Source organism: Rousettus aegyptiacus, unplaced genomic scaffold (assembly GCF_014176215.1).
Source record: "Rousettus aegyptiacus isolate mRouAeg1 unplaced genomic scaffold, mRouAeg1.p scaffold_m13_p_14, whole genome shotgun sequence".
Classification (NCBI taxonomy): domain Eukaryota; kingdom Metazoa; phylum Chordata; class Mammalia; order Chiroptera; family Pteropodidae; genus Rousettus; species Rousettus aegyptiacus.
The window spans coordinates 22,662,273-22,686,052 of record NW_023416289.1 but is presented as its reverse complement, the minus strand read 5'-3'; the positions used below and the strand labels follow the sequence as shown (position 1 = coordinate 22,686,052).

General features: G+C 42.3%; 1 protein-coding gene and 1 pseudogene across 2 annotated transcripts in view; both read right to left on the bottom strand.

The window, feature by feature from the left end:
* The window catches only part of WWOX (WW domain containing oxidoreductase), an 887,845-nt gene that overhangs the window by 92,796 nt on the left and 771,269 nt on the right, over nt 1-23,780 (bottom strand). Inside the window, exon 9 of one of the 2 annotated variants that reach the window (XM_036232115.1) lies at nt 7,452-8,296. The exons of the other annotated variant lie outside the window; for it this stretch is intronic. Coding sequence (XP_036088008.1) covers nt 8,294-8,296 — 3 coding nt within the window. The 3' untranslated portion in view covers nt 7,452-8,293. Of the gene's footprint in view, nt 1-7,451; nt 8,297-23,780 lie in introns of those variants that run through there. 2 annotated transcript variants of the gene reach the window in all.
* Nucleotides 22,809-22,927, bottom strand: LOC118611505 (annotated as a pseudogene).

The following is a 23,780-nucleotide window of genomic DNA, read 5'->3' as shown; positions in this document are numbered from 1 at the left end:
CCATTTCACAGATAAAAACGTAGAGATTCAGGGATGTCAAATGTCCCTTGTTACAGCCCCAGCACTGACACGTCCACGAAGGAATACTCTCTGGTAATGCAGTGTTTCCGGACCTCTTTCCACTTCCTGCTGCAACCTGCACATTGCATGATGCTGACCCACTTCCAAAAAAAGTCCCCCCACCCCCGCCCAGCACTGACAGGGCTCCCGGGACCCAGCAATAGCTGCACTCACTTAGGGAAGCATCGGAAACCAAAAGAAGTGAGGGTGACGTCATCCTAGGCTAATTATTTCCATTTACAGGTTTTAAAACCATTTGCAAATCTCTATGTTGTTTCTGCAACTGGTGAAAACCCCTGCCCCAGTGTCAGGAGACGTAAGCACATGCTAATTATCACAAGTACCGGTTGGATACCTGTCTCCTGCAGGATCTGGCTGCTCACCACGCCATTCCTAGAAAGGCAGATTCCGACCGCTACATAAGAGCTATACTCGTTAAATGAGTGATTAAACATCCAAACTAACTAACCGACTATAGCTAAGTATTATGGGTACAAACACGTTTTCCAAAACATGTGGTAACTGCTAAGGAAAGATGAATAAAGTTTGTTCCACAAACAGACAAAGCTGGAGGTGTGACATGATTTAAATGGACAGTTCCCTATGTGTGGCTGGCATAAACTCCCTCTGGAGCTTCCAGTCACCCCACTATGACGTGACAGATAGGAAGGAGCCAGTCCAGGGACCCTTCTGGCCTGGTCATGGCAATGACTTACATTTGTGCCTGTGCCAATTCAAAGGGGGCTCTGGATCACAGAACATTCCGGAGCACAAAAGAGGGAGCCAGCATAAAGGCACATCAGCACATTACCCACAGTCACATCCACTCATCAGTCGCCTGATCCTTATCTCCAGAGAGGATGCCGGAACTTCTGCCAGGAACGAGTGGATCTCGCTGACACCATGAAATAAGGGCTCTGTGTTTAGCTCTGGTCCCAGAATGTAAGTAAATGGGTCCCAGTCTGTCAAGAAGTCATGGCCTGCCCATATTGATGCTTTTGCAGAGGAAATGGGCTCGTTCATAGGAAGAATTATAGAGTTAAAACCAGAATTATAGAGTTAAAACCCATTTGACACTCAGTGGGTTGGCGGGCTTCCTCACTACAACAGTGTCTACTTTATTTCATATATATTTTTTTCCTGATTATAAACCAATAAATATTAATTGTAGAAAATCTTGAAAATATAGAAAAGAAAAAAAAAGTGAAAATGTCATGCAAATCTCATTCCTCCCAGATACTTTTAATATGTATATTGAATTGGGGTAAAGATGTTCAAAATCTTGATAATATAGAAGAGAATAAAGAAGGAAGTGAGAATGTTAACATGCACGTCTCATTCCTCGCAGAGAGTTTTAATTCATATATCGAGTTGGGGTAAATATGTTCTAAACTATATCCTACATTTTTACTTAATATTATTCCGTGACTCCTTCACCTTGCCCCCAACCATGTTTCAAAAATCCCAGTCTCCCTGTTTTACTCTGCATCCCATGACTTTGCTTACTGTAATTTCTGTCTAATTTCTACTAATGCTTATTGCTAAACATTTAGACTACTCTAATTTTTGATTATATTTTAATTTTGATCAAAAATTATTTTATTTTTTTCTTATAAATAATTTTATGATACCTGCCTTCTGCACAAACTTATGCAACTATAGATATAGGATACCTGGATAAAGGGGTATAAAAGATTTAGGAAGGACTGTATTTTAATGTGGGGCCTAAAAATGTGTGTACTACCTACTCCAGAGATTCAGGGCGGGGCTGGCTGGAGATCGGCGGCCTATGAACTGCCTGCCCCAGCAAAGAAGAGTAAGGCTGGTCTTTGGACTATCCAAAAGAGACAGAGTGAAAAGGTCACCATTCCACATGTGGCTTGGGCACTATGCCCAGTGGACCCCCAGGTAGACTTCTTTGTTCATTAAAATAACCGAGGAGAACAGAACAGCAAGCATGAGTACAAAAATAACAAATAAAAATGTCATCTTCAGGTCATGAACTTTTTTGAAATCTGATAGGTGTACTTTCCCCAGAAAAAAATGTACTCAAATTCCAAATTTTGCCCATCGTTTCAAGGACTTCATTAATGCTCCAGTTTATCTTTGGATCTAGATTAAGTCAGTAGAATTTGGAGGAATTGCACTTTCCATGGAACGTTGATAGGTGTGGACACAAGGGTCTAAATTCTAAAGATCCATTCACCTGAATCTAGTGAGCACAGGTAAAAAAAGTTTGAGGTTTCAGGTCAAAAACAAGGACTGTTAGGGGACGGACTAAGTAGGGACCAGTGTGCATTCAAAGCCACGATTCTCAGACTTCAGCACTCATCAGGACCATCTGGACGGTTTGTTAAACCGAGGCCAGTCCTAACCCCGGGTTCAGCAGGTCTGGCGCTGGGCATGAGGATCTGTATGTCTGGCAAGTTCCTAGGTGATGCTGGTCCGGAAAACACACTTTGAAAACCACTAGTTTAAACTCATAACTGAAAACTATTCAATGGGATGCTACGGGACCACTGGAGATGATGTAGCATAAGACTTATTGTTATAGAAAGATAGTCACGATATCCTATTAACAAAAAAAAAAAAAAAAAACAGATTACATAGAATTGTATACAATATAACCCAATTTATGATTTTTTAAAAAAGAAAATATAGCTATATGTGCATTTATATAAGTATAAATTAAAATGTAGACATGGATTTAGGAATAGGTACAGACATGAATATAGGGATAAGGGTACAGATATGGCATGGGTGTGAATACAGAGTTAACATCCTTCCTATGAGTTTTGAGATTATGATTGTGATATTGTTATTTTTTGCTTATCTGCATTTCCTACCTTTTCAGTACTGAACACAATTTAAAAAAAGTTCCTTTTAATTGTTAGAAATGACAGCAGACTACCATTACTTGGGCACTTGGTACCTGTCATTGCTCCAGGAGGCTATTATTCTAACGCTGGAGAAGTGGGGATTGCAAGGAAGTGAAGTATCTGAACATCTTAAATTCCCTTAATAAATTAGCAGCACGTACTTTTGGTCTTTTTTTCAGTAGGTCCCAAAATGATTCCCTGAGAAGTATTCATGCTGGAACAGTGACCTTGTTTTTACTGATAAAAAAAAAAAAAAGGAATGGGGACTGAAAATGAAATGCATGTAGAAATATTTGCATATGTTCACATGTTCACATACATGTGTGCTGTACACATGGACAGTTACATAGGTGCATACGTGTGTAAAGATATTTAAATGTATATAAATTGATGTCAGGTTATCGATTTACCTTCCTAGGGAATGACTATCTTTTACACCGAGATTAATTCCCTCCTATTTCATGTTTTATGAAAAGATAGATAGATAGATAAATATGTGATAAAACAATTAAAGTAAAAATGTTAATGGTAGTTCTCCATAAATTTTGTTCAACTTTGATATATGTTTGTAAATTTCCATAATGTTGGAGAAAATTATTTATCTTTTGAAAAAAGGTTATAGCAGATGGTAACTAAGGTTTTATAAAAACTATTAATGTCTTCACATAACAAAACAAGATGTGTGCAACCCCATGTTACCCAATTAAAAAAAAAACAAAAAACAAAAAAACCTCCATGATATTTCAGGGTTTGAAAACCAAAGCCCCAGAGTAGTTCCCACTTGTGAGCTTGGGGCTTCCTTCATTCTAGCTTTGGGGCCTCTCAGAATGGAACAGTAAATTGCTAATGTCTTGGGCAAGATCCTTTCTATGTCTTTTCAGCAAAAAAGGTGCCACTACAAGGCTGTTCCTTGTGGAAGGGTTATTGAAGCCTAAATCACCCCACTCATGGACTTCTCTATTGGAAATTCACACATCGTTTTTAATAAAGAAACTGGCCTCCGACAGGGCAGGGCCACACGGTATGTTCTACAAAGCTCGTCTGCAGGCAGAGGTGTGGACACGTGCCCGATGTCATTAAAACACTGGTACTTAGACAGGAAGCTTCAATTTGCAGCTCACCTCATCATTCCTGATCACATAGAAACTGAAGGCCTATGATGGGTTTAATTGTTTAAATAATATATCTAGTATTCATTTACAAAAAAAATAATAAAAAAAATAAAATAAAAAACTTTTCATGAAAAGCTAATCTGTACCTGAACTGCTCAGGTAATTTTAAATGTTACTAGCTTTGTTAATATCTCAAAAACTAACTCCATTAGCAAAGTTGAATGACATATTAAACCAGAAAGTATAGAATAAATTGGAACTCGGCCATCTCCTTTTTCCCTGCATACCATAATGAAACTGGTGTGCTCCAACCTAGGTTATGAAATGAGGGCCTCAGAAAACGGGAAGAGGACCCAAAACCCAAGCAGGGGAAGCCAGTGATTTTCTGTAGAGTACTCTGAACCTTTCCCACTAATGCTTTTGCTTTGTGACATTCTAAGCATTTTTCCTTACAGAGGATTTCAGCTGCCGGATTCCCCTAAAGGTACTTTAATACCTGTGCTGGGAGAGAATGGACACTTCATACAGAAATTAAATACATAAATTAATAGACGCCTCCTTGGAAAACCTTTCAAACAGGGCGTCCAGCTGCTTCGGAGACTCTGCAGTCAATAGGTCAGGGCCTTGCTTAATGTATAGGGAAAGGCAGGGGAGGGATTAAAATGGTCGGAAGACATTCAGCAGAGATCAACGAACACATCCTGAGATTTAACCACTTAGGCGAATGTTTATCTTGGTCAGAAAATGCCTAAGAGAGTTATGCCGAGAAGTTGCCAAAACCAAGAGGCAAATGAAAAAAGGGCCAGCCCCGCCCTCCTGTTAGCTCTCTCTCAGTTCAGATGGAAGAGAAGGAAGAGCGGGAGGGGCTGCTAGCCAGAATTAAATGTGGGTGCCCAATCAAATGGGACATCTGTCCTTCTCCCGTTCTCTTCAAAGATCTGAAGACTATCACTCCCAGAGAATGAATGCCTTTGCTACGAGTGAGTTGGGAAGGCTCTGCAGATGTTTGATGAAAAAAATGAAACATGTAACCTTTTAGCTTGAGCTCCAAGATTTCAGAATTATGTCTAAAAGGCTTGAAATTTTTATTGAGTGGCTACCATGTGCCCAGCTCTTTCCCAGGCAGGCATTGTATTCTGTTTATTTTTAATTGGATCATTTTCCAACTCTATCAACCTCTTTTACCCGTTCGTTACATATGGAGTTTCAGTGTGCGATTTCCTTCAGGGAAGGGCTTTAGCATCTTTTTAAAAGCTTGAAAAACATAATGTTTGCTAAATGCAACAGACAGCAGACATTCTCTGACATGTTATATATCCCATGGTCCCTAACGGAGAATCCAGCTGGATTCATAGACAGTCTAGAACGGATGTGTAGGACCGCCTACCCAGTGTACCCATTTCAGATAAGGTGGCTGAGCCCTCAAGTAGAACATCGTTTGTCCAAAGTCATAACATGCCACTAAATAACTGAACCGAGTATAGAGCATGCATTTTTGTTTTATTTATATTGACAAATTATTTTTTCAGAAATGAGACAAGATGTTAGGACTAAATTGTAGCAATTTAACAGTCTCTTCAAAAAAAAAAAAACGAAAGAAAGTAAGCACTCAAGTACACTGTTTTCTTATTCGATTTTTGTCCTTATTCATAGGTGGGGTGGGGGTGGTGGGGGTTATGGTGCAACCCTGAGTGAGGTGTCAACTCCAGATTAGTCTTCCAGAATTATCTACTTGGATCTCCTACTTTCTTAAGTATTCCACACCCGAAAGTCTTTCATTCCCTCCAAGCCACTCTAGTTCTTGAAAACCAAAGCCCTAAAACCTTTTTCTCTTACATATCCCATACCTCTAGAAGGAAGTGTCCACAAAGTAGATGCAGACCAATAACTAAATATTAGAATTTTTTTTTTTTTAAGGGCAAATAAATGGGAAAAGAGAGAGAATGAGAAGACATCTCAGGTAATTCCCTTGGAAAGTTTCTATCGCTTGCTTTTTCTGGAAAGCACAGAGAGTTCTGTGGACATTCCTGTCACAGCAGCACTTCCCGCATTTGCTGAAAAGACCCTCCAGGGACACTTGTTAAAATACAAATCCTCAGGTCCAAAGCTAGACCACGGTCCCTAGGGCTGAGACCTGGGAGTTTGCATTAAAAAAAAAAAAGAAGAAGAAAGAAAGAAAATCTCCCCTAAATGAGCCTCATCGTAAAGTTATTTGGGGGAATTTACAAACTTTCCCTCTGTTGAAAGGGCTTTACCTGAAAAACCAAATCTCTCTAAAACTTGGAAAAGGTTTTAGTAGTGACACCAGGGGAGGGGCCGGGTTAAGACAGAAGGGTGGACGGAATTACGTTCGCTCCACGACACGGTACTGTCCTGCTCTCCATCTGTGACTATGGTGGAGTAAAATCCTTTCAAAAACATCTCTAAGTTTCTCTCTTCATTCAAGACCATTTCAGAGGAGGCCGGTTTTCAGGTACTCTTATCCCTTTATCTTTTCTGTGCAGAATTCAGAATAAAAGACATTTCTGACGTGCTGTTTTGAAAGGATGGCTTCTAAAAATGGTTTTCGCGAAACTCGCACCGGTGTTCCCTGGCTCTCCCCTCCCCCCACGACCTTTCTACAGGTGCCAAGTCTACCGAAGAGATTATGTTCAGCCACCGTGGAGAAAACCCCGTTGGGTGTAACATGCAAATCAAGCCACTTCTTGCAAGTCCACGTCTGGTTAATAAATTCCACTGCCCTCCACTCTAAAAGGGAGGTCTCGAATCTGCTCCACGGGGGGACTGGAAAATGCACTGTGAGTTCCAGAGGGAAAAGGACCATTTCTGCAAGCCCAGCCCCAGTTCTGAATTATTTTAATTGCAGCGCGGTGATGCCAAGGTGCTGAAGCACCCCCTTAGGCTGAGTGCTTAGCCAAGAGGTACTGAATTAAACTGTCAGAACATGCAGAAAAATTGCAACTCGGCCTGTCAACAACATTTGTTAAGAGACACGGGTGAGGCTGGTGACTTGTGTAGAAAAAGAGCTGCCTGTGCAGAGCCATCAAAGCACAGCCTGGAACTAATGGGGTATTCAGAGGCCTTGTTCTACTTCATTGGTCAAAGCCAACACAAGCCTGTAAGATTTGGGCCCGTTTGCTGTTTATTACTATGGTAATAAAGGCCACTTAAAGATACAAACCCATCTTGTATTGGCGCAAACCCAGGCCTTCTCTTCCAAATCGGATCACTAATGCCAGCCCTCATTTCTCAGGTTCTATAAAACGATCTCCATTTTTAGGGAATTAAAAAAACAAAACAAAACAAACAAACAAAAAAACCTAGAAAAATTAAGACCCTTGTCAAAAGATGACTTGAGGGTCTTGGTCATATTTATCCTTGGCTGTTTTTTTGTTTTTGGTTTTTTTTTTTTTTTTTTTTTACATTTACCCTGGGATGGTCTGTTTTATGTGCCATCTTGATATTCCCAGTTTTAGTTACTCAGTTATTCAATTCGACACTAATCGAGCTGTTCCTGGAAGTATCTAGTAGATGTGATTAAAGCCTAATAGTATCGTAGGCAATCTGGGTGAGCTTGATCCAATCAGTTGAAAGGTCTTAAGAGGAAAACTGAGCCCTCCCTGGAGAAGAAGAAATTCAGCCTGAGGTCAGCAGCTCTGGCCCGTGGTGAGAGTTCCAGTCTCCTTTCCTGGGTGTCCACGGTATGAATTTTGGACTTTCCCAGGCAACTCCCACAACTGCATGTGCCAATTCCTTGCAATAAATCTCTTAACATATACCTCCTGCTGGTTCTACTTTTCCGGTTGAACACGACTAAACCATAACCCCAAATAGTTAGTCCCTTGTCACTTATACTTCAACTAAGTACCTTTTAATCAGAAGTCTCAACATGGGGAGCTATAGTCTGCAAAGGGTTTATGTTCTTTTTGGCCTGCATCTATATATTTGGTGCACTATGTTAAAAATAAAAATAAGCTAGGTTAGCTGCTATCATTTAAAGCTCCTGAAGATTTCACACACAGACCAAAAAAAAAAAAAAAAATCTGCATTTTCTTAGAAAAGAAAGGCAACATTCAGAGGATCTTACCATCCCAGATCTGTACCCCCATGTGGCAACGATCAGCTAGAATGAAAAGCGACTTCCCCTTTGGACAGAGCGTGCTTCTGCAGTTCACCACACCCCGCCCTGGTGTCTCCCTCAAGCAGTGAGCTTAAATGTCATGGGCCTGTACATTGTTTTTCTCACTGTAAAGAGAAAAGTGAAAGATGTATACAGTTCTTTACTCAAAAGAGGACCATGTCTTTCAAGAAAAAAGAGGAAGGTATACACTGTTAGTAGAAATCAACACCATTTCTCTGCATTCAACTTTCCAATAAAGGTTGTTCAACTCACTGTATCACAACTGGTTCATTTCTGTGACCATCTTGGTAAATATTTATTGTTTGCAATTCCTGCTTAAAATTTGAATATTTTAGGAGAAAAAAAAAATCACTATGAAACATTTCTTTTTTCTCTTTAACAAAAGAAAACCCTATCATGACCCTAATGGTAATTTGTCCAATAGGTAAGTACACAATGACAATTCCTTTGGAGAAATTTATTGTAGGTGGTTACAGGTACCAGGACAGGGGCGAGGAAGGCGAGCAGATCCCAAAGGCTCTCTTTTCAGGCAATTCTTACATGCATTCTTTGCCCACGGTGATCCCCGAGGGGCTAGCGAATGAGGTTCCTCCTGGTTAAAAGCCTAAACCTAGCACAGGAGAAACACACAGCATCCTGGGAGCCTCGGAGAATGCGTTCCATCTCCCACTCTGCATCTTACTCACTAAGACTCAGTTCCCCACCGGTGAATCTCAGGGGTTTTCACATGTGATTCTGCCCCTGCTTGGAGCTTCCTGGGTCTAACCCTACATTAAATGAATGTATCTCTCTGGAGGGTGAGACTCGGCAATCCGTATTTTTTTCAGCTCCCAGGTGATTCTGCTGAACAGACAGGTTTGGAATTTGCTGGACTAGGGAGAGTCTCAAGTTTCTTCCAGCTCAAAAACTTGATGTGCCTAGGAATTGGATTCTGCAGGCACCTCTCTAGACATTGGACAGGCAATAGTCCAAAAGTATTAATGCTTTTGGGCCACTGGGACGTGGTTTTAAAGAGTTGAAGCATTGCCACACTGTCTTAGTCACCTGGCGGGACCTGACTTCTCATTTTGCCTGTAATTTCTGTTGCCTGCTGGTTTGGAAATTCGCTTGAGGTTCATATCTGAGGCAAGATGCAACGGTCAAAATCAATAGATTTGAACTGCAATCACTAAATGAAAGACTCAAACCTCTTCCATTCTCATTAGGAGCTCCCCTTACCCTCTTGTGCCCAGTACCCACAGTTTATGCTGGAACACTTCAAAAAGGAAAGATGAACACCTTTCCTAAATGAAGGGAAGAAAATGTCCTGTACTTTCCAAAGATCGTTTGGAAACAGAATCAAATTGCACAGTCCTCACCCCTAGCACGCAAACTTAGCCCCTCCCCGCAGCATGTTTTCTGAATGTCATAGTTTTTAGAACCTGAGAGGGCTCTCTCTGGTTCTCAGTGGGAGAGTGTTATGTTTTTTTTGTTTTTGTTTTTGTTTTTGTTTTTCCAAATGCAAACAAAAGACATTAGAAAGCATGCAGAGCGTATGATAGCACTGCGGTGCCACGGCGGGAAAAAAATATGGATTTTGCTCTTGTAATGTGTGACTATCAGATCACAGTATTGGTTGCAATAAATTATCACTTTCAGTTTCTGCTAATTGCTAGAATCTTCTGCCATGAGTTTCAGTGATGTGGGCCAAAAAAAAAAAAAAAAAAGTTTTGGAGCCAGATACAAATATGCGTCCTGCTGGATTGTGAATGGCATCTGAGATCTTGAATAAATGCCTAAGGAAACAGCTGGGGATGAGGGCCTGGGAATCAAAGACAACATTATGCAATTATTGAGAAACGTGGGCTCTTTATAAAAGACAAGTTTGACTTCTCTGTGCATCCACTGACCCAAGGCAGCCTCTGCCCCACGTACATCCCTGTCGACAACAAGTACCTCCAGGATGTCACGTAACCAGGTAGGTTAACCCCAGTTGCAGGTCAAAAAGAAAGTTAAACAAACAAACAAACAAACAAACAACAACAAAAAAAATGAAGAAGAAGAAAGAAGAACTTCAACCTGACCCTTTAACTGAAGAGATCTGTGAGAGTTGAGTTCTCTCTTAAAGAGATCAGATATCTGTTGAGCAACTATAGGTTCCTGGTGAGGGTAATGAAGTAGTGAACAAAATACACAAATGCCTGCCCTCCTAGAGTCTACATTCTCATGGATGAGGATAGAAAACAAAATGAATATCTGAACTCTAAGGTTTGTTCAATGGTGGTGATAAATGGAGAAAAAATAAAGCAGGCGAGGAGGTGGAGTATTGATGGGGGTGTTGAAAGCAGATTGCAATTTAAAGTCGAATTTCTAGAAGGTGAGAGAGAGGGAGGAAGGGGTTAGCTTTGTGGTTAGTGAAGGGCACTCTGAGCAGAGGCAGAAAGGAGAGGAGAGGCTTCCAGACAGAGCGAGCCTGGTGACCTTGAACAGCAAGGGGGTCAGTGCAGCAGGAACAGAGTGAGTGGGGGGGGGGGGGCGCGGAGGTGAGAACAGAGCACTTGGGAGAGGAGAGAGAAGGAAGGAGCCCACAGGCCATGGTCAAGGCCAGTTCTGAGTGGTACCTGAAGCCTTTGGAAGGTTCTGAGCAAAAGAAAGATGTGATTTAACTTAGGTTTTCAAAGGAGACTCTAGTTCTCTGATGAATGAAAAACAAAGGAGGGATGAGAGAGAGTGTCAGGCAACCCATGAGGAGGACAGGTCAGTCATCCAGGCGGGAAGCGAGGGTAGTGTGTGTGCGTGTGGGGGTGAGGCCAGAGGAAGCAGGCTTTCTTAGGTCTGCTTCCTGCTTGTGAGGTCTGTCTTAAGTTCATCTTACATATTAACTCTGTTGAGAAAAGTCTTGCTCTGTCTTATCGACTGTGTATTCCTGAGCCCAGCACAGCCTCTGGCACCTGTACAGGTGCAACAAACAACGGTTCCACTTTGAAAAATCTGGCATTTACAGTTGACTCATTCACCAAGAAGATCGACTTCTGCTAGGTGTGTGATAACTAAATCTAGCTCCATTTGTTTTATCATCTCTGGAGTGTGAGTGCGTGCTCTCTCTCTCTGTCTCTGTCTCTGTCTCTGTCTCTCTCTCTCTCTCTCTCCCTCCCTCTCTCTTTCATTTGAAGAGGACAGTCTGACTGATGGCCCAGGACAGATGGCAGAAGCCCGCAACCTCCCACTTCCGCTGCCTGGCTCTCTGGCCTTCTACATGCCATTTATTTTGTCTGTGCCTCAATTTCTCCATCCCCAAAATAAAAGTAAGGAATATTATGAGGATTAATGAGGTAATAAGGACATGGCTGAAAGCATTTTGAGTTCCTCGAAAAAACAGATATACAATAGGGGCCCATTTTCCATCTCTTTTCTCCTCTCCCACTAAATAGAACTGCCAGAGGGCGAGCAGAGAGTCTTATTGGCCTACGGAGAAAAACAAAAGGTAGACCAAGGCAACAGGCATTTCTTAAGCAGGGGTCACCTTAAGTTGATTCTGGGGCCTTGTGAAGCCTCCCAGAGGGGTGCCCATCCTGACTGAAGGGGCGGAGGATGAGGAGAGAATGTCCAAGGAATTGTGAGGATTACCTTGCCACAATTTAGGGACCAGAAATTGCCTCAAAGGGGCTTAGAAATAAGCCAGAACCATGTCACCCCTCCTGTGTGCCCAAAGAATTCAGAAGCTGACAAGGCGATCTGGTAAATCCCCTTGGCAGTAATGTGAGAAAAAATTACCCCAGACGCCGATCTGGTTTGGGCCAATGGCACTCCTGGGGACACACAGTGTAAACCTATTGGATCAATAAATATCGGGCTCTTTTTAATGAAAGAAACACTATTATTTTCCTCTGATTGCCTCCTTGATTGCTTCTTTAAGGCTTCTTTAAACGAAAGAGATTTTCGTTACTCCCTATTGGAGGTTATCTTCAGACGGCCACTGAGTTTACACATTTGCTTTTGTATATATTTTATAAAAAAACTTTCAGAGCATGTTAACTTTGGTTTTGTTTTTATTCCAAAGATCTTAGATGAATTTTTTAAAGGGGCGCTCAGATGCGGTGTGTTCTTGCTTGTTTTCTGTTGTTTGCTCTTTAGAATTCAGGAAGTACAGATCAGGGCGCTGGCAAAAATGAGAAGTATCAACCCGTGCCTCTAACTCTGAAAGCAGCCCCAGCGGCAAACTTCTTCATGAATGAGGAGACAATTTCAGGATTCACAGGAGGGAGGAGCGAGGAGGTGGGACGAGGTATACACGGACAATTTCTGTCTAAATTACCACAGTACTTCTGAGTGACTGACTCTTGGGTGTTCATTCATTTATTCATTGACTCATTCATTTGTTGAGGTCTTCCTACGTTATACTAGAACGCTCTGAGCTTCCTGCCCTTTCAAATCTCATGGAAGGAGAGACCGAGGAGGGTGGCCAGGAAGCTGCGGTGAGGCCTGCTCTTGGCTGAGTCACCAGTTTCCCTTTTCCCTTTCTCCTTCAGGCCTGTCGCTCTGTCGAAGGGCCCAGGGGAGGGCAGGCAGGACAGAAAACTATCAATGGTCCGAGAAAGAGGAACAGAACTAATATCTGGTTATCCTTTTAATGTTCATTCAAGTTACTAAATAGGTTCCGGTCCCTCCCTCGCCTCTGACAGGAAGTCTGTGGTAAAGTTAATGTCGTGCTGTTTGTTGTGGGTGTCACTGGGCTGCCGTGGCACTGGGCGCTGGAGGCCCGTGCGGAAGATGAGTCCGTGTGGCTGCCGAGCTGCTGGGATGATAAAATGGCTCCTTTTCATTAAAACAAACATAACTTTTATGCAAACAAAAGCTCCATTTAAATTAAATAGAAAAATTTGGGGTCAAAATAAGCCACTGAATATTTATTTGTGATCTCCTAATGAAAAGTACTCATTTTTTTAAAGTGAGAAAACACAATGAAAAACAAATCCAGAACCTTATCCCTCAAACACAACTGTAAATAAATTGGTATTTAGTTTTTCTTTCCCATTCTAATAGCTCCCTCTCACACCATAGCTCCCAAACACACCATAACATTTTTTTTATTATAGATGTAAACATAATTTTTTGCCCTGATTTTTTTCTTTAGAGGCATCATTTTTCCCCCTTAATGCAGAATAGTCTGTTGAATAACTATACGATAGTTATTTAACCAATATCTTAGCATCTTCTTTTATAACTGGTGAATTGTAAAGTAAAAGTGTAAAGCAGAAGATAGCATTACACTTTACATTAGATTTAGAGGCACAAGTCGTATGTCCATCTGTGAGGATGGGAGCTGTATTGGGTTGAAACCCAGATTCCATTTCTACGGAGTCCTGGAGCCATTAAAGAATGTGTTTTAAACATTTACATCCATTCCAGGGAGATTTCTAAAAACCCTCATCTTTGTCCCCAGTCCTGGGAGAATCATGTCCTTGGAAGGTGCATAAACATGTCACTGTTTCCACCACGAGTCTTTTCCTGCCAATCATTTCTTTAACCGGACAAAGGACATCGCCAGATTAAGTCAGAGCAGGCGAAAGGCCAATTACACAAAATAGTGACAAGCGTGGCGGCTGGGCTCTTTCCTTAACTGCTGCCGAAACTCACAGACCCAGTTCCAGAGGAAAGGGGGCTGAGTCCCGCAAGACACATAGGGTCTGTGCGCTGGTGAGATGTCGATGAACAGAGGTTCACATCCCAATCATGCGGTGAACCAATCATTTTGGGACAGCTAAGTGACCTTGCCATCTGGCTTTATTAATGTTAAATAAAGGACGGGCTTGGTGGTTGCCATTTTGCTGTTCTGTTTTCAAGCAAAGCCGGTACAATCTATTCCTAGCTCCCAAAAGCTTCCCTCTCTGCTATCTCTTTGGCTTTTAATATTGTTAAAGCCTTAATAATAGGTAGACTAAACACACATGTAATGAATTCCATTAGTCATAAATAGGTCCCTGCACCCAAGAACAAGGAGGAAAACACTTTCTCACATACAGTAAACACCCCTGATTTGGACTACCTAGAAGGAAGCTGATTTGAATTATGCATTTCTTTTTAAAAAAATGCTGTCAAGTATGTGCAGAAACCCTCTTCAGAAAACCAGCTTTTATCTAGGGAAGTCCTTAGGTGAGCTGCTTGAAGGAATAGATAAGAATATCCTTGAGTAAGTAGCTGCTTCTAAAATGCCCAAGGGTACTTTAAAACTGCTTTCTTGCAAAGGGTAGGCTTCTCCAGATTGTTCTAGAGTATTCTTTGCTTTGTATATGCTTTCTCCTAGGTGAGTGCACAGGTAAACCTCCAGCTAAGTCCTGAATTTGAAGGATCATAAATTCCAAATTCTCGAAGTCCACATCAATGCAGACTGGGCATCACGTGCACCCTGTGTAGGATAAGGTATATGTTGCTCCCGCCTGCCAGCCTTCAAGTTCATTTATGCTCATAAAAGCAACGGAAGGGCTTCAAAGCAGGAATGAGATCACAAACATTTCTAACAGTGAGGTCAGCACATAGCAAGAGGTAAGCAAAAAAAAGAAAGAAAGACGGAAAGATAGAAATTCCTGTCTACTACTTACTGGGGGTTTTTGATTTTGCTTTTGTTTTTTGCATTGTTTTGTTATATGAGAAAAGGAAAGTTTGGGGGAAGTTTATTGTTATAGAATTGGTGCCTGGTCATTTGGCAGAACAAAGTAAAACCCTGTTGGGCTTTTCTGTCTCATTCAGAGTGGAATTCCACCATCATTCCAAAGCCCTTCGCGTCCAGCCCCTCAAGAGAGCGAATGCCTTCTCTGAGCAGGACACCTCTGTCTCTCCCATTCGCTCCCTTGGCAGTCCTGGGTCCCCCTGAGTGTGCACCTGTCTCAGGACCTTGGCACATACTGGCTGCCTCCCTCCCCCCATCCCTAACCCCATGTCTTTACACGGGCCTTGGTTCTCTAGAGTGTCACAGCCTCTAGTCCTCCTGCCCTCTGTCTTCTTAACAGGTGTAGGTTACAGCACTTCGCTTTCCCTGACATGTCTTGATTTATTTAACTTCTCTTTCCTCAACTAGAACGAAAGCTTCCTGAGGGCAGGAGTTTCATTTATTCACTGCTGTATCACCAGGCTTTGTACACATAATGCCCTGGTTAAAAGGCAGTTAACTGAATGAATGAACAAATGAAGGAATGAATAAATGAAACATAGTATATACCAAGACTGTTTTTAGACACCTGTGCTACACGTTAGATCAGAGAGAGAGAGAGAGAGAGAGAAGAGAGAGAGAGAGAGAAGAAACAATCAGAAGAGACAGCGTCCCAGGAGGAGAATCTTAACCTGATCCAGCCCCGCTCAGACCTACCGAGTCAAGAAACGACTCTCTATGTGCCTTCCAGTTAAATTAATTGTTGGTCATAAAACTTCAAAGAAACAGATATTTATAGCTTGATTAAAGCCCCCTTTTTCCACACACACTCACCACAGCACTTTCCAACTCAGTTCCCATGAGCATACTGAAAACAGCATTCTGCCCACTTCCTGTCGAAGCCAGTTCCTTAACCGCTTTAGTCCTAAAGCTCTTTCTTTCTCTCTTTTTTTTTTTTTCCAGCGTTCATTTCTTTCGGTTTCTCTTGAGTTTTCTCACTTGGGTTTTTCACTCCTTTTCTCAAGTACCCAAGCCCCCATTGAGCCGCCCCCACATCCAGCATGACAATAGGGGCCCAAGAAGAAACAATAACCCCCAAAGGCAATAGCGGACAGCATGAAAATGTGCCTTCTCAAAATCTCCTTCCCGAGAAAAACAAGCAAAGGCTATGAGATTTCCCAAGGTCCAGGCCACTAAAATGGTCATCTGTTTACCCACGCCTGAAAATCCGAGGGAGTGGGACACACTTAGTAACTGCACTAATTCAAAGGAATTCCTGTTTTTATATATTAGTATCAGTACCTCGAATAGTAGCGATAATGATATTTTAATGTTAAGACCATTTTCCAGCAACTTTATAAATATTATTCCTAATCATTAGAAAACTGTCGTAAGGTAAGTAATTAATATCTCTGTATCAAACATGAGTAAAATGCCTGAGAAATGGCTGAGATCTATACTGAAAATGGGAGAGCTGGTCTCTGTACCCACCACACGCTGCTTTCCTGATGGAAAACTGCGTTCGCATTATTGGTATTGGGGTACTGGGAGCACGGGGATTGTATGAATTTTATAAAAGAAAGGACACCTAAGTGGCCTAATTCAGGTAAAATGGAATTGGCTCCATTCCTGATAGCAGCTGCATTCAGTGTGCATTAAATTAATTACATACTTCCTCGTTATATTAAATATCAGGACAAAAAAAAATTAAAACATATGTTCCAGCAGGCAGCATCCTTTGTCAAAAAAGTGAACAATATGTAGGTTCAGCTTTAAAGGATGGAGGCTGGCTTGCGATGTGGATTTCTATTGACACTGCTGTCTGGTGGGCTATGAACTCTGCTTGAATGTTTGGAATATATCTGAGGAACTCTCGGCAGCCCACAGTAAGTACTAATTGTGGTAATTAATAAGTAGTACGTGGTTCCAAACATGGACCACATGTCTGAGAAATGATGTACCCACAGTGAAAGGAGCCCCCCTGCAGACGCTGTCATCTGAGAAAAATGGAAACTAAAGTGGTCTCCACAGGATCAAGTTAGAAATCCCCTTTTACTTTCAGAAAGAAACCCCCAAAGAAAGCACTGCACTTCTTTAGGTTGTCACTTTTCTGATTGCATTCGTGCAGAGGCTCGGATGATACTTGCTTATGGCCAAGAAGAGGTTAGCCTTAGCGTCGTTCGCAGTGGAAGATGAAGCAGGTCATCGATGCTGCCTACTGCCCCAGAGCCAGACCCACAGTGCTTTGCAAACCTTGTACTCATCTGATCTGGCCCTAAAACTGAAAAGCCCATGGCTGCAACCCTAGCTGTGGTTTCGCAACATTATGCTGGAGAAAACATCCAAAGCAATGCATTGCCCTGATTCCTTTTTACCTTGAAGTGTCCTATGCACAGGCTCTGCTTGGATTTACAAGTCTAGACTGCTCAGAGGTGGACACTGGGATTGTGCTCAGCTAGCGCACAGCCTGACCAGCAGCACAGCAAGGGAAGATGAGCTGATCCTATCAGATTTTTCTCTTTCCGAAACCTGGAAGTCAACAGTAGTAACCAGGTGAGGTCATAATGTAGAGAAGGGGCAAAGAAGACAAGATTGGGATGGATAAGTCCGACTTAAGAGCAAGCAGAAGTGATAAGGAAGGGGAAGAAGCTAGAATGGAGGAGAGAAGCCAAAGGGAGCTGGGATGCATTGTGGGGGAGGCTAAAGATTCATGAACACCTCCTGCTGAGAGTCCCTAGGTGTCCTTGGGTCCAGAATATCCTGCCACTTCCTGTCCTTTCCACGGCATGGCTGTTGAGCATCACTTAGTCCCCATGCACATTATGTGAGGTGAGTTGAGTGATTTCTTTGTAACAGAGAGAGTTGAGAAATTGCCAAATTCCAGAGAAAGTGCTGGTATAAATAATTTAACTGTCCCCTTTCAGTGGGACTACAAACCCAAGGACCAGAGGGCCTTGCCATGGGCCAACGACCAGCTGCGGGTAATTCTTCTCCTCACCCAACATGGAGTCAAATCCCCATCACTCAGAGCTTCCTGTTCAGCATGGAGTTCTGTTCTGGCTTCCTTCCTCTTGTCTAACTCTTTCCCCAAGCTTGTTCTTCCAGCACAGGGGTGAGATGAGGAATCTTAAAGTTGTCTTCCAGGCCCAGCCCAATGGGCTCTGAAAATTGAGAGCTGCTTACAAAACATCTAGTCCATCTGTCAAACACAGTGATGTTTGCTGAGACAAACTCTATGATATGTGAATGGCTTTCTCCTCTCCTGTCCATTTAATCTCCTTCCTGCCCGATTCCTCTGAACATAAGAAGAAGCAAGCTTTTCTGAGAACATTCCAAATGTCTCCGCGCTTCATACGCTTCTGACTGGGAGAAAGAATCACCAGCCTGTGTCATTTCTGAAGACTCAACTGAAGGGCTTATTCATGGAATTTCCCCAGGCTGTTCCGTAAAGCTCATGAATTCACACTTCGCCAGGACACCTGCTCTCTCACCTCCAAAGTGCCACTCCCCCTCCCTTCCTATCCATCCAGTGTCCACTGGGGGGCCTTGGTAGCTGGCTCTCTCATCATCCTCCCTTTCAGGCATGGGGCTTCTGTGTGCTCTGGAGTATGCAGTGGAGAGAGATGACTTCTGTTACAGGTCACAGAAACTCCTTATCTACACTCTAACATCGGGTTCCTCACACAGGGAAGAGTCCGACTCATTAGTTTAGAATTTGGATAGTACCGACAACATGTCCCGATTTTGCCACAAGTTTCAATAAGTTCACTTAGGTAAATTTGAGCTACATATTCTCAGAACAGGTCAAGAACCAGACTAGCAGATGACATTCCTTCAAATCTCTAAACTCACGTTTCCTTGCACAAATTTGACCTTTGTATTCTGATCAGATGAAAATAATAACAACGATAATTTGTAATAAAAAACCTGAAACTTGCATTTTGCTATCTACTTTTGGAGTTTGCAAAAACAATTCAAAGAGTGGAAAGTTGCCTTACTTTCTCGGAGAAGAGCGGTAACATTTATTGAGCAACTACTAAGTGCTGGGATTGTCACATTCACAAAGGTAAGTGGCAATGTGATCATTTCAAAGAATGTTGAGAATGGTCACAAAACAGGATATTAGTTTGTTTATTTTCTTACTGACAATATGCCGATACTTCTGAGTCCCATCTATTGGGTATCTATAATTATTAAGTAATAAAATGTAGACTATAATACATTTTCTAAGTGTAAACAGTTATTAGAAAGGTGCTATCACTTTGTAATCAAAAGTTAAAAATTCTTTTGGGATCATTTTTACCTACCAATGCTTGAAGGGAGCATTCAGTTGGAGATAAAACTATATTTCCCATGGAATTTCTGCTTTAGACAGATTTCTATGCAGTGAGGCAACAAAGGAGAGAAACATACAACCCGAACCCATGGCCACAAGCTGGGAAGCTAAGAACTTTCCCCCAGAGCTCAGCAGCCTGCCCAAGGGGAACCCCCCAGACCAGCAAAAAGCATCATTTGTACACCAAGTACTAAGGCTCGCCTCGACCTCATATCACTTCCTTGGCCACTGCAGTCACCATAATGACCCAGACAGTGGTGTGTTGGTGCTGGTCACTGGGAAAATCACAGAGACCTGCAGACTGTGGTTTTCAAAGAACCGAGAACAGACATAGGTCACAAGGGAGCTCAGAAAGAGAAGGCATTTCCGTGCTTTTGTTCTCAAAAGTGTACATCCAGATATATTTACATACGGACATATGAACCAAATGCAGGGCTAAATGATTAAGTGAAAGCACGTGTGATTTTCTATCACTTAAAATAGACTTCTTTCCTCTTTGTATAAAAGGCAGCAACCCCTAACTCATGGAGTTATGGTGAGGATAAAAAGAGATAATATTTACAAATTGCTTATGATAAACTGGTGGCACTATTTATTTTATGAATTATTTATTTTATTTTTATTTTTGGGATCATTTATGATTTTTATCTATTTCTGCTATTATTTGTAGATCTTTACATATTATTTATATTTAGATGTATATTTCTATACTCAAAGCTCCTAACATGGAGACTCAGTGTCCATTTCGAGCTCTTCACAAGGAGCAAGAATACCATTTGCAAATATGTACAGCTTTCTTCAAGCGGCCTCCTGAACACCAAGAGGACCCCAGCGCTGCGGCCCAGCTCTCCATGGGGCTCCTGTAAAAGTTCCTTCCTGTTTCCCTCTGGCTTCTCAGACTCCACCACAGCATAAATCAAGAAGTTCACGATGGTCTGGTTCTGCCTGTGGCGCCTTAAAACTGAAGCGAGCGGTTAACCAATCCAGCTCCCACAGAAACTACAGGGTGGGCTCCTGATGGGGAGTCAGAAATTCTTTCTATGAAAATGCAAAGCACGACCTCATAAAAGAAACCCACTGCAGGAAGATGAAGAAATGTCAGTTTGCATTAAAACAAAATAGAAGCACGAACATTTTAACCATCTGGCAAAAGACCTTTCCAAACAAATATATAAAAGTTGCCCAGGAGTTAGAGATGATCTCCACACAGCTTTCTGTGTGCCTTAGTTAAAACTTTGAGCAAATTTAGGGCCAGGTGTTAGTAATGGTTTACTCTAGCAGCATATTCCCTTTGTGCCATGTAATTGTCTTTGCTTCACTTTAAACCTGATTGTCTTATCATGCAATAGAGCTTATAATACCAAAGTAAGGAGGTCGAAGTCATAGCGTGCATACGCCGATGAATAAAACAATATAGCTATGAAGTTTCGTGAGAAACAAAGGATTTGTACTGGGCAAGATAGGTTAGATTCTGCTGCAATAACAAATAACTCCAAGATATTAGTGACATAACAACAGAGGTTTGTTTCTGACTCCCTCACATGTTCAGCAGGCAAGTTCTGCTGACTGTGGTCACTCAGGGCCCTGGGAGGACAAAGCCTCCATCAGGACGTTGCTAAAGCATGGGAAGGGGTCAGGGTGAATGCACTGGCTGGGGGTGAACCACGGCACTTTCACTTCTATTTATTTCATTGGCCAAAGCAAATCACAGCAAGGCCTATTGTCAAGGGAAGCAAGGAACTGCACCCTTATCCTGTGCCCTCAGGGAGGGAAATCTCAGTGTTTGAGACTAGCTGTGATGCTTCACACAGGGATCCCGACTACTGATGCCTAACATGTGCCAAGTGCTTCACTCGTTATCTTGTCCAAACTCATAATAGAGAAGAAAACGCCCACAACAATAGGCCTGGATTCTAGTGGCCTATATTTGGTAGGAGCTTAGGGAGCCACTCACATGACTCTCTGATATAGATTTCAAAATTTAAGAGGTGTCTTCTTGTATCCCAGGTCTCCCCAGATGAGCCCCTCTTGAACTTATTATACACACCTGCCACCTACCATGTGTGCCACACTGGGCAATTCACTAACTTCTGAAAGCCTCAGTTGCAAGATTAAGGTATAAAGCTGAAAGCACAAAAAAAAAATGCTCAATAACTACCAGTCCCCTTGCCGCTCCTGCCCCCCCCACCCCAATTCCCACACCTGCCTTCTCAAAAGTCTGCATCTTATGAACAATTCTGCACTTGTCATATTGACTGCAGAGGAGTCCACACGCTCTGGAAGAACTCTCAGAGACAAACCTGTGGATCTGAGATAGCCCAGGCCCATATTTATGGCAGAATCCAAAGACTGGGGCTGTTCCAGTTTGCTACAGCTCATGACAACAGTTACATAAATTATAGTGACGCAGCTTGCGAAGAAGACAGACCGCAGTTCCTTGGGCTACTTTTGACCTCTCCATAGATTTATAAAATGGCTAGAAAAGGAGCCATTTCTGAGCAACTGCTTCTCCAGCTCCGTTCAGGGTGACGTGATGGCCCTCCCCGGATTTAATTTTCCTAACAAATTCATGCAGTTGGTATTATCTCCTTTTTACAAATAAGTAAATACAGGTTCTGGGGGTCAACTGGGGTCCCCAGGTAGTAGGAACCAGAACTCGGTCTGAAACAACAGCCCATCTGACTCTTGAGCCCTGACTTTTCTATCCCTGCCTCCCTTTTCCTGAGATGACATACTTAAATGTTGTTTTTGATGTAAGCTTAGTCGTTTCAGATGATTGTCAGGGAACAGGATTGGTCACGACCTCCCCAGTGCTTAGCCCACTTGCTGGTGATGAGTTAAGAGGTTCCAGGGCCTGAGGGTTCTAGTCGATGATGCTGTATTTCCACCTGATATTAAATGGCTTCATTCCAACAGGCTGATTTTGACATAAACCACAGTCCCGTGCTTACGAAATTTCTCACGAGTGGTCTTCTGGTTCTGGGGTATGAATCTGATATCAACCACCACTTTGCAGTTAAGCCAAACCTTGAGGTTTTGCTAAGGTTTCACTCTGAGTGAACTTGCCAATCAGAGTGAAACTAGGATAGAGAAAGGGGTCCTAAGCAGCCACAGAAGTGGGAGGAAACAATCTGCTTTGTCACTCAAGCATGGCAAGGCTTCTGCCGTAGACCAGAGGCAGCCAGAGGAGAGAACCTAACGTGAGAGTGGGAGCCCCCACCACTAACGCATGCAAAGCCTTCATGTAGTCTGTACTTGGCATGGTCCAAATTCTTGCAGGTTGGTCTTTGGGCTATTCCTCACCTTGGGAATATCAATGAATCTTAAGCCACTGATACAGGTCCCATTCAAATGTAATGCAGTGAGAAAAGCCTTGACCAATGAAAAAACTAAAAGCTCAGAGAGATTAAAATTCTTGTCCAGGGCTCTAGTAACCGAAAATAGTAGAGCTGGGAAAGTTTGACAGCAAAATCCAGGGTGTGTCCCAGCATGAAGATGACTGTCTGAAACAGGTAACTTGATGATGATAATCAACTTAGAGGTGGGGGAAGTAGGCTAGTCACAGTGAGCACTCCACTGGGCCTAAACTTTCTTATCCCCACACATGAACCTGGGAACCACAGCCCCAAAATTCTATAATTTTTTTTTCCCCCCACACCTACAGCACCTGGTATTCCTAGGTAGTCTCCCATCCAAGGACTTACCAGGCCTGACCCTGCTTAGCTTCTGAGATCAGATGGGATCAGATGTGTTCAGGGTAACATGGCCATAGACAGTGCTGTAATAGTTGTGCTCAAATCTATGAGTGAGAAATAAAGAAAATCCTATGTGAGTCTATGTGTGTGTGTGTGTGTGTGTGTGCATGTATCTGGAATTGCGAAAATCTTTTTCCTCAGCATGTAACTATACTGGAAGAGTTCACTTGTGAAATAAGCTATCTTAAAGAGAGTTGGTGATGCCAATTTTTGTGATATCTACCCAATCCACAAAGCCCCCTTTCTCTTAAAATGTAAGTCATGATCGTTCAACAAGACCCTGATCCTGGATACTGATGATTGGACCAAAGGTTGAAACCTGGTCCAGGTTAACCCTATCAGAATCTCTTTCCCTGGAATTTGGAATTGGGATTCAGTGTTGAGTAATTTGGTTTTATGTATAGTTATAACTATAGTGTGTAATTTCCTGCACTTCTGCTATGTGTACAGTAGAAAAAGCTGGTTAGTGGTAAAAGAGATATTAATAAAACAGATGTACAGAGAAAAGTGAAGGTGAAAGACAGAGAAAGGGAGACCAGTGTGGGTTTCTTATGCTGTCCCTATTTATGGTGCCATCCTTCTTGAGACCTGGCTGTGTTACTTTGGGATTCCCTGAGACTCTGCTATATCCTGATAGATCCTCACACCCTCCCCTCCTGCCTCATCCCAGTTTCATTTTTTTCTTAAGTTAGTTCAAGAGATTTCTATTGGTTGTCACCAATAGAATCCACGAGGGCAATGATTTTTATGTTTTTTTACCCTGCTGCAGCCTCAGTGCCTAGAATAGTGCATCGTATGCTGGAGAATAAATACTCAACAAATATTTGTGAAGTAAGTAAAAAACAAAAATTAACTTAATCAACATCCCCGGG